Source organism: Canis aureus, chromosome 18 (genome assembly GCF_053574225.1).
Source record: "Canis aureus isolate CA01 chromosome 18, VMU_Caureus_v.1.0, whole genome shotgun sequence".
Lineage (NCBI taxonomy): Eukaryota > Metazoa > Chordata > Mammalia > Carnivora > Canidae > Canis > Canis aureus.
Genome location: NC_135628.1, coordinates 52176246 through 52187833, shown reverse-complemented (window position 1 = coordinate 52187833; position 11588 = coordinate 52176246). Strand labels below are relative to the sequence as shown.

At 34.0% G+C, this 11588-nt stretch overlaps 1 protein-coding gene across 10 annotated transcripts in view; it reads left to right on the top strand.

Moving 5' to 3' along the window:
• Positions 1-11588, top strand: part of ZNF800 (zinc finger protein 800) — a 146981-nt gene that overhangs the window by 120079 nt on the left and 15314 nt on the right. For 2 of the 10 annotated variants that reach the window (XM_077857218.1, XM_077857214.1), the window contains exon 6: positions 779-2595. The exons of the other annotated variants lie outside the window; for them this stretch is intronic. In XM_077857218.1, coding sequence (XP_077713344.1) covers positions 779-792 — 14 coding nt within the window. In that variant the 3' untranslated portion in view covers positions 793-2595. Of the gene's footprint in view, positions 1-778; positions 2596-11588 lie in introns of those variants that run through there. 10 annotated transcript variants of the gene reach the window in all.

The following is an 11588-nucleotide window of genomic DNA, read 5'->3' as shown; positions in this document are numbered from 1 at the left end:
AAGTCTTTTGAGGCACTGTAATTATTGTAAAAATTAATCTGTGACGGCTAAATAAAGTGCTGCACTCAGAAAAAAAAAAATCCCCAAATTGAATTTAGAACAATTAGCATTTGTTATTTACATTTAACATAGTGCTTCCAGTCAAAGGAGGAAACTTGATAGAAGTTTAGATTTTTTTTTTTCTCCTTCTCCTTGGGAGTATGTATTAGTTACTGCTTTTAGTTTTGATATGTGGAAAAAGTGATTATTTAGATTCCAAATCTTATTTTTCCCTTTTTGTTTTAAATAGACTTTTTGTGATCATTTCAACATAGTTAATATTAACTAAGTAGGATTTTTTTTTTTCTTTGTGTGGTTGTGCATTATAAGAAAAGGAAAATCCCTATTGGGAAGAAAGAAAAAAATTTACTTTTTTAGAAGGTTTTGGGATAAATGTAGATTTTTAAAATGCAATATAAAAATGAGTAGACTCCCTATACTTGTTTTTGCAAGTCTCTCTATATTTTTAAAAGTTTACCTTCAGTATCTGTTTCCCTATATTAAGGCATTTAATATATTTAATTAGCATTGAATTAGTTTTGGAATCAGGTTCTAAAACAGTATACTGAGTTTGAATGTGGAGTAGGTTAAATGTTGTGGTTTGAGTATCACACATTTTTTTATTTGTGGAAACTTGAGATGAAACCATCCTTTAGAAGTCATTTACTGTTGTATAATTTTAAAAACAAAGTTTTATTGGTAAACTCAAAAGTGTTCATTTATTCCCATTTCTCCTCAGATAACTTCAAGTGATGTACGAAAAGGTTTGGAGTTCATTTTTGTGGAAAGACTTTAAATTGGTGTTAGAACCACTAAACGTCTTCAAATGGTACTATGAGAAAAAAAAAAAGGAAAAACATTTTCATAAATATTCGACTGTAACTACTGTTTTCTGACTAAAATAATAACCATCTAACCACTTGTTTCTAAGGCACTGCCTCTCCCAGCACTTTCAAGTAGCTGTGACATTACATATTGTCATCACAGTCTATCAGCTAACCACCCTTGACCTTGTGCATTTGGTCTGCAGTTTTTACAAAAACATTGCAAATTTTGTTTTCCAAACAATTTGTTGATTAAAGTGATCAACATAATAAAATGCTTCTATAGCTAGAACAACCTGAAGAATATATATCACCACTGGTGATTTTTATTGATGAAAAGACTATATCGTAGTGATTTTAGTTTTGTTTCACTTTATTTGGCAAAATTTTCATCTGGGTTGTACAGATATATTTCCTAGTGAGTATATGTTAGGACCAAAAGAAATTAGTATCAACATATTATAAATATTTAGCCTACTAAATATTTGTAATTATTTTTACATTCATTTTTTTTCTAACTTGTTCTCCAGCACTTAAATGTTTGAGTTTCATTCTAAAATAATATACTACAGGAAAGTTCCAGTTCATTTTCATCCATGGATCATTACATTTTTTATTTGTAAACATCTGAAGTTTTTATGAAAATTAAACATTCCCCCTTTTTTTCTTTAAATTTTATACAAAGCACTTTAATAATAGATGCAACTTAATTTTTCAGTTTCTTTTTTTTTTTAAGACCACACATTTACTAATGTTAGTATGAAGGTAGTAAATAGGTTACTGATATTTTATGGATGCAGACAATCCATGCACAACCACTTCTTACGATATTAGTTTATATCTTTAAATATTGCTAAAAAAGGAAGATGGGAGTGTAAACCCTGAATTTTTTTTCTCCCAGGTAAAATCTTAAAAGACTACTTTAGATGATATTTGATTCCTACTGTAAAATTTGGAAAATAATGAATTCTTGTCCATTTTTTTTGTAATCAAGATTTTAGGAAAAACAGAAGTACATCTATCTTTATGAAATATTGGGCAGGTTTTTGTGTATCAATATTTTGTACTTTTTAGGGAATATTTTATTTTTTAGTAATTTTTGTCAAATTATAATTTTAAAAGGTACAGCAGAGAATTTACCATGTTTTTATAGAGGTTCACACCTGTACTTAGGGACCCTGTCCATCTATATACTTTTGTATAAAATTTTAAAATGTTGAAGATCCACAAGGTCATAATAAAATGCTTCTATAGCTAGAAAAACATTTACCCTTCCCAGTGCTTTGCACTAAAATATACTGTGAAAGGAAACTAGAAAGACTGTAACTGTTGCTGGAAATGTTCTATATTGAATGTACATGCTCTTGTTGGAAAAATGTACTATATGTGATGGAAATAAACCAGACTCAAAGTTATTTCAGCTAAATGTGCTTCAACAAAGGTGCATTGGTTGAAACTTAAATGTTTTATCAAATTTAAGTTTATTCAGTGACTATGAGCAGCTACACTTGAATTATATACCCTGATAGTTTTATTTTTAAGAATTAGAGTGATAATTTCTCTTTAATTTAAAAACAGATTTACTTTTCCACATGTGGAAAACTTGTACTTATAGATCTAACTTTAATGATTAATAGCATAATATATTTAGGGAACTAAATGTGTAGGTGGTATTTCATTTATAAACCATCGTCATTAGTTGCACATTATTAAATCTGTATGTTTGACTTTTGCAAGGTGTTCTCTTTTATGCATTCTTACACACAAGACATATTCCAAAGATACTTTCCAGACTTAAGTATCTACAACCAGTGAAAAGATACGAGTATTCCTAAAAAGCTGGGGGTGGCTTTTTGCTACAGCCTCTCATCTGTATGTCAGCCTCTTGCTCTCTACTTTTTAAATACTATAGGGAAGAAAGAAAAATAGCCTGATGTTGGTGGAGGGGAGCCCAATTGTTGGAATTCCTTTATTGCAGCTCACCTATTTCTACAGGACTATTCCCAGTTTGTTTCCTCCATTAGCTCTAGGGCCACAGAGCAGAAATTTAGAAGGAGGAATTAAGGATTCCAAGGACTGCCAAAATAATACACAGCTGGATCATAGAGGAAAAAAATAACACTATGTCAGGATATGTCTGTCTAAATTAGAATTGCCTAGAGAGAGTTGGAATGTTTTATCATAGTAGACAAATTAATAGTTTATGGCAGATAGGAGTTGGAGGCTAAACTGGGACAAGTTTAGAAAGGTAGAATGAACAAGTAAGTTATTTGAAATTCTTTGTTCTTCATATTTCTTTCTGGTCTTCATCTTTACTTTTTGGTTTTATCTTGACTTGTGCTGTGTCTTCTCAGAGGGCTCAGGCTTGAGGCTCTTATGAGAAGAGTCCTAGGAAATTTGTGCCAGAAGCTTTTCTGCATGCAGGCTATATAAGCAAATATTTATAGCACTTTTTGTTGTGGGGATAAGTAATTAAGTAGGTTAAGAGCCATCAGAAACTGCTTATCTGATATTAAAACCTATCTCTGGCTACAGATTTTATCTATGTTGCTGTTGTTTCATCAATTAAGAGTTTTCCTGTAGAATTCATCTCTTGTTTCCTGAGGTACCTTCCACAGCTAAGTGCAGTGGAAGAGGAGAAACAGTAAAAAGTATAGCTTGCATTTCAATTTCATAAGTTTGGATAGTGCAAGTGAGAGCTGAATGTGAGGTATGGCTGACACTGGGCAGGTGTTCATTAGAACATACAGATAGACCTTGTATGCATAATACCCATTTTTGCTGTTGTTTGTTCATGTTTCTGTTTTACCCACTCTTTCCTCCTGACTTTAGTAGGAAGAAAAGCTTCTTTTTGAAATACACACGCACACACACACATATTCTTGCAGAATATGTAAATTACTACCCATCCTTGATTTTTGGCCTACTTTTATGGATATGAGCTAAGTTTTTGGTTAACGCAGATTGCTTGTATTATTGAAAAGTACCTTTTTTTTTTTTTAAGGAATGTGTATTTGTAATATTGCTTTATGATGTATAGGCTGTTCTACTCGGTTTGCTTTAAAGAGCCCATGGATGCAGTAGAAGGAATTTTGTGGTATTGCTATGGTTTTAGACTGTGGGTATGGACAGAGGAGTTTCTCCATAGGTGTTCTATCAAGAAGGTATGGAGATAGAGGGAGGCATGAGTGGTATCATTTCCTGTTGTGAAGTTGCGAAGGATCTTTCAAATAGCATGACCACTAGAAAAAGAAGTGCTTTTTAAACTTTAGAATTAGGTTTCCAGGTCCCCTGGAAATATTCTAGATCCTTACTTAGGAGTTTTAGAAGTACCTTTATAATGGAATCCAAGGATTCCCAGGATTATGATTTAGCTCTCATTAGTTGATCAGAAGCTGAGCTCTAAGATACGTGCAGCATGATGTTGGCTGTTTTCTTCTGTACCCTGTGCTTTTCTTTCCTCCTCCTCTGACTTTTAAAAGCTAACAGAAACCTCAGGCTTGGAAAGGAGTAAGGATCAGCAATCTTAAGATTGGCTATTACTTGTTTGGTTTCTAAGACATTAGGTGCATGATAGAATGCTGAATAAAACATTTTTCACTTAAACTCACCTGCATTTATTTTGGCTTTTCTAACTTTCAAATTCATTCCTCCTCTCTTTTAGAATTGGTTTCTCTTCTGGTTAATTAACAGAGATCATTAGTATCAAGATAGCCAAAATGTTTTTTGAGAAGGTAAGAGGGTAGAAAGTTAGCTCATTTGTTCCTAAATCTTTATCACTCTAAATTCTGTTTATTGAGTTTATTATTTCTTTTTGAACTACTTTTTCTGCATGTATATTCACCACTACCACACCACAAGCAGAGGGGTACTTAATGAAGACCATAGTTGTGTCTGGTTGGGAAGATGCCCAAAGTTGGAAGTTCTATTATTTGTGCCCACTCAGCAGAGTTTAATTTGCTTGATTGTGTATTTTTGAAGTCAGGGACTATGTCTTAATAATTTTGCTTAGTGTCTAGCACATTTTCATGTATATCCAGGCACTTTAAATAAAAACTTAATAATGATATTAAAGTAAGTGGTAGCCTTTTCCATCTCAGAATTGTGCTGTCATATACTTTGAGACTTTGGGTCTTAATTTCATGAACTTTTATACCTCCATATTGATTTTACTTACTTTAGAAAATGCTAAGTACTAAAATGAGAGTTTATGTTAATAAACAGAACTCTTAGTATTAGATAGTAATAATGAAAATTCATGGAGTTATTATGCCAAGCACTCTCCTAATCCTTTACATGCATAATGCCCCTCATCTACTAAGAAGATGCACTAGTAAAATCTGCCAATAAGAACTGTTACTTTATTATCTCTATTTTATAGAGTAGGAAGTTGAAGCTTAGAGAAGTTCAGTGATTTACTAAGTTCACATGGGTAGTAAATTCTAGAATTGAGACTTGACACTAGGTATGACTACAAAGCATGTGCTCCTAATTCATGTTGTATTTGCACATTTTACCATTTGCAAAGCACATTCACTACATTACCTTATTGGCAGCTTTATGTAATAATCTGGAGTTAAGTTAAATGGTGAAATTTTTGGATCCGCAATTACTTCCGATGTGACTTTGTACAACTTAAACATTCTGTTCCCCAGTTACCTTACCTGTGAAATGGGGATAATATTTACCTCATAGGGTTCTGAGGATAAAATGAAAAGTACATGTGAAATATTTAGAATAGTGCTTGGCATGTTACATTAAGTGTTAGATATGGTTACTTAAGTGATTTTTATACCATTTTAAAATGTGTAATGTTTTTTATTGCCACTTGAAGTTTAGATTGAAAGAGATACATTAGAAGAGAGAACTTCATTGCTACACATCAGATTTTTTTTTTTTTTTTTTTTACACATCAGATTTTAAGTACTGCTTTGTATCTAATTGGGACAATGAAGACACCTAATTATTTTTATTATTTTCTTCTGATCAGATATTACCAGTTTACTATTCTTAGATTTTTTTTATCTTGAAAAAGGTATTAGGTAGTTTTAAGCACATTCATTTTAAGTTCGGCTTTATTTTTATGGTTACTCCTCAGAATAACTCCTCTGTCTTAAAATTCTCACTAGTATCTGCCCCATCACACAAATATTTTATTTTTGGTCATGTGCAGAATATTGACATGGAACAAATGTTAACATAGCTGAAATGTTTCTATAAAGATTTTTTATTTATTCATCCGAGACCCACGGAGAGAGAGGCAAAGACACAGGCAGAGAGAGAAGTAGGCTTCTCACAGGGAGCTTGATGGGGTACTCGATCCTCGGACCCGGGATCATGCCCTGAGCCGAAGGCTCAACCACTGAGCTACCCAGGTGTCCCTGAAATGTTTCTATAAAACAAAAGTATATGTGCAGTACTATTTGAAAGAAAGCTTCAATTATGGAACGAGCGGATTCTTCAGGAAAGCACAATTTGGGCCAGGTCAGGAATTTCGTTGGTAAATGTGTCATGAAGAGATAAGAGGAAATGGTACTTTTTCAAGAGTCTTGCCACTGGTAGTAATTAGTGGCAGTACTCCAAATTTCAGTTGAGGCCCAAGTACTGTTAGATTATCTGCTAAAAGGGTTTACCCACGTACCTGACTGTTTTTGATTTTGCTTTTTTTAACAATAAGATAGTAAAAATTTAATATTTAGGGACTTGTATAATTTGCAACATCAGAGAACCTTTGTCCCTAGGTTTGGATGAACCTTCATATTCTCAACTTCAGATCAAATGCTGGGCTTCCAACACCTGTGTTGTGTGGCTGCTTAGTGATTCTGATACTCAAATACCTGCGTCAGGTATCTGGAGCATATTCCTGTCACACAAAACACTGTAATGTTTAAGAAATAGAATGATATGCTTGAAAAAATAGCCAACCCAAATAAACCAAGCAAACCTTACTCTGAATGCTTGAACAATAATAACTTGCAACCTATCTGGGTGTCCTCGCTTTATATAATCTATCTGGTGTCCCTGCTTTATATAATCTCATAACACTTTGAGTACAAGAGTGTGTGATGATGTTATGTTGAAAGGAAAAGTTATTACACCAAAATGAACCCCAAGTGCATGGAACTGTTATTACAATTCAGGTTTTGAATATTGGTTTTTAATCTCTTCTATCTGTGGGATTATCTTGAAAATAAAGTAGCTCTGAGAAATGGAACTTTAGTCAGACTTCCTAAAAGCTGTGCAAAAGTATTTTTTAAGAAACTGAGACTCTTCCATAGGCTAGTGCTTTGGTAGACCTGAACCCCAAAATACCTGTTGTGACTGGTAGCTTTTATTTTGGATGGAAAAGTAAAGCAAGGAATACTTTCTGTCTAAGAAAAATAGCGAAGCACTAAGAATCATTGTGTGCACAAATGATTGAATTATGTGAAAAAAATTTATACTTTCAGGGAAAGGAGTTTTATATAGTTTTCTTTAATTTTTGACATATAAGTTGTTAGAGACATTTTGTATAAGCTTCTGTAGGATAATGCCTACCTAGGTCATTTTCAAGCCTTTTGATCATTAGATATTTTTGGAATTCCTTGGAATTTAGTGTGCTAGGCATTTGTAGATGGTTGAGACTTTCTGACCTTCATTCTCCTTTCCTTTGAATGGGCAGGCTTTGAGGTGATAAGATAGGCTAATGGGACTGTAATAAAGATAGGTAAGAACATACTTAGTGAAATTTATGAGTAATTTTCAGTATATCCTCAAGTTAAACTTTTTTCAAAACATTTTCATATATTTCTAATTTGTCCTTTGCTTGGCCATCTTAACTAGTCAACTGTTGTTTCTTGTGATACGAGAGAATAAAATCACTCACTTGCCATAAAATTGGACACAAACTGGTTTTTGTGCACACGAGAGGAAGAGATGATGGTTTTGTTTCCTGTAGCTTGCTTGGATCTCTTTTTAATCTCTAAGTATACAATTGTAATGATAGGAATTACTAAATTTTAGGGTTTAAGATGCATCTTTGAAGGCCCTTTTTTCTAAAACAGTTAACTAGAGCTAAGTAACAGTGTCTTCAAATCACAAATGCTACAAGATGAAAGTTAAGACCCACAATGTTTGAATTGCTACACACCACCTAACTCCTTGTCATCTAATTGCAGGTGTGTGAGTGCACATGCACTCATATAAAAATATTGTACTACACATTTTTTTTTGGTTGCAAGCATGACAGAATTTAGTTGGTCTGTAGCTAGTTATGAGAGGTTTATTAAATAGCTTACATGGAGAAATAAGGGAGAGCGAAGTGGCCAGGTCTTATGTAAAAACTGGCTTCACCATCACCATATAGATTTCACCTAGGTGTTAATAGAAACTGGAAAAAAAAATCAATGCAACTTTAGTAACTGGGTGTGGCCATTTTAGCAGCATTATTACTTCTCTGCTGCTTTTAGCCCTTCTCAGATTCTGCTTTTACTTTTTATTTTTAAACTACCTCATTCTGTATCTTCTCAATATGGTTATAACTGCCTCACTACTTCTGCTTGCCTTCTCTGCTTTTCAGCTTTCTGCTTTTCCTCTGTATAGCTTGAGTTCAGACTCCTGTAAGAGAAAATCTGATTAGTTAGAAGCATTTCTTGGTGGGCAAGTCTCCCATGCCAGGCCTCTTCAGAGATTATTGGCCATAAATTGCTATAGATTGGCTGCTCTTGGTATAGATGCTCTCTGTTGCTCTTGTTATTGGTGGTCTTGGTGGTAGAGTTAGTGACCACAAAACATGTTCCTGTACCTAGTAAAAGGCATCTTGGTGGGAATTTTTTAGAAGAGGGGTCTGGATAGTACTAAAAGATAATCATTGTTCCAGTACACATGATTTTCTTTCATTTTAATGGTGATAGAATTAGATAAAGAGGAGTAAGAGTACACTTACTGTGATGGGTGCTGTGTAATGTATACAATTGTTCAATGATATTGTACACCTTAAACTAATAGAACATAGTATGTTCGTCTTCAGTTAAGAAAAAAAGTCAAAGTTGGTAGATACCAGATTCATAGTGTGAATCTATTTTGCTCTGAAAAAGAAAAAACCCACCCCAAAGCCCAAAAAGGTGATAGAATTAAAGGTAACCTGGGGGCTTGACTCTTATGTCATATAGCACCAGTCCTTTCTATACTGAGAAAATGTGGGAGTTTTCTGGTCAGCATCTGCAGTACCTTTTCTGAACCGCCTGGTGGTGGTTCCATCTTTGGCTTTGCAGATTAATAGCCTGAAGTTTTCACTCAGAAAGAACCATCACAACTCCTGTAACATTATTTTAGGCCATTCTGCCAATTGTGGCAGCTTTTCAGACACCTCCAGTTATACTGTACAGTTTGAGTTGATGATTTAGTGAATCCTTAAAGCATCACTTATGCTTTTCTAATTGTGTTTTCCATATTTGGGTTCACTTTGCAATTGCTGCTTTATATCCTTTTGTTCATTCCTTCAATGACACATACTATTCAAGATGAAAGTATCATCATGTGCCTGGCACTATTCCATTCTTTTGAGGAAACAGTGATACAGTGGTTAAGGCAAGGATTTTTAAGAATCATGCAGACCTGAGTTCAAGTCCGGCTCCTCAAGTTACTAGTTACTTAATCTTTCTTAGCTTCAATTTTCTTGTCTATAAAATTATATTAGAGGCTACCTCATAGATAGGTTTTTTTGTAAGAACTTATACAAATTTAATTATATATATAATATACTTAGCACAATGCCTAGCTCAAGTAAGAACTCAATAAATATGCATTATTACTGTTGTAATCACTAAAATTATTATTAATTTACTGCTGAAATACTTTCTAGCACTTAGTTTCTGGTTATCTTGCTTTGCCGTTTGCAGTTCATTGCCTTTTTGTTGGCATTAATCCAACCATTTAATGAAAAGTCAGATGTAACATCTGTGATAAAGCCAAGATACATAGCAGTTTATTAAGTTAGAACGTATTATTTTATGAGTCTTTAATCTGCCATTTTTGATAGCACCTTTTGCTGATTGCTGAAGAATTATATGAACTTTTCATATAATTTTGCTCCTTTGTGGTTAATGTCTTATAGAAGCATGTGTAGTTTGAGTAGCAAAACTCCAAGTGGCTTTTGATTTTATTCTTTTGTTGTAAACATTGGCTGTGGGTTCATGAACATACTCTAGGTTTATAAGCAAGAATTATGTCTTGTCTTTGTATCAGTAGTGCCTCACAGTATACCTGGCATATGACAGGTGCTAAGAGAATGTTGAAGGAAGGAAAAGGGGGAGGCAGGAACATTACATCAGTTATCTTCAGGCTTATCATTAGTCTATAAAAGCAATATATCTCTGCTTTTAAGCTTGTCTTCCCATTACCTCATCTTCTAATCTGCATAGTTTCTCTACCTGTGAGTTCCTCTTTATTTCTGTTACTGATGGCTTCTGTTGTTTGCCTTCTTTGTGTGAGCTTCTAAGCTTCTGCCATTGCTACTCAGTAATGCACCCTGTATTTGTATACATTTAGTGATTTATTTTGATAATTCCTTTAAAGTTTACTTTTGTTTAATTCATGCCTATTGAATTCTTTGAAGTGCAGCTCACATTACGCTTCCTATTCTACTCCCAGATCTAAACAAAAAGCAAGCAACTAATTGTTGATTGCTCCTTCTGTCATTTGTGTAATCTTAGGGATTGGGATTGATTAGCTATTTCATTTATCTAATTCTCACATTGCCTACTTCAAAACTTTTGCACTGTACTTAAAGCCTCCAACTATATTTTTGCTTCCTTTGTAAGAAGCAAGTATCATGGCAAAAGGTAGAGGACATTTCTTTATGCTCCTCTTCTGCATCTCCATTATCTTTTATCCTCTCTTCCTGCTTTGGTTTTTTGAAGAAAGAAGTGTTCTTTTTTTCCAAGTCCAATACTTATACTCTCGCCAATCTTTTTCCCCAAGACCTTCCTCCAACAACCTGCCTCTCTTTCCCCTTCCCCATCTTCTGTGCTCCTTTTTCCACAGGTTTATCCCCCTCAACCCACAAACATGCTTAAATTTCTTTCAGCTAGAAAGTAAATTTTGCCTCCATACTACCTTTAATCTAGTTACTGTCATCTCTTTCTCCTTTTCACTATCAGGGTTCCATGTACTTTCATACTGCTCTGTTTTAGCACTGATTTCACTGTAACTGTCTATTTTCTTGTTTTTCTTCTCCTTTGACTATAAAGCTCTTAGATTTGTGTCTTGATCACCATTGATTCCTCAGGGCCTAGGATGGTTCCTGGTACATAGTAGGCATTCAATATTTGTTGAATGAATGAATGATATAGTGTCATGCCTATACCATTCCCTTGCAAATTAATGGCAATTTTTTTCACCCCTACATTTCTATTAAAAGTTCACTTGAAGGTCATCAGTGGCCACATAAATGCTAAATCCAGGGGCTTCTTGCATTTCATCATGCTTGACCTCTTCATGGCCATTAATACAAATTTACTTTTCCCAGACTTTCTATGGTCAATTATATGAGTCACCTTGGGCTAGTCTCAGCATGGTATTGTATCCCTAAAAAACCAGACAAGCCCAAGAATCTTTGGAAACTATTTTACAGAAATTTTCTGAGATAGAAAGGTACAATTATATAAAGCTTAGTAAACTTCATACACGTTCTTTTACCCATATCTCTTCCTAAATCCTCATATAACCTGTCAGCCTCCTCCAGTC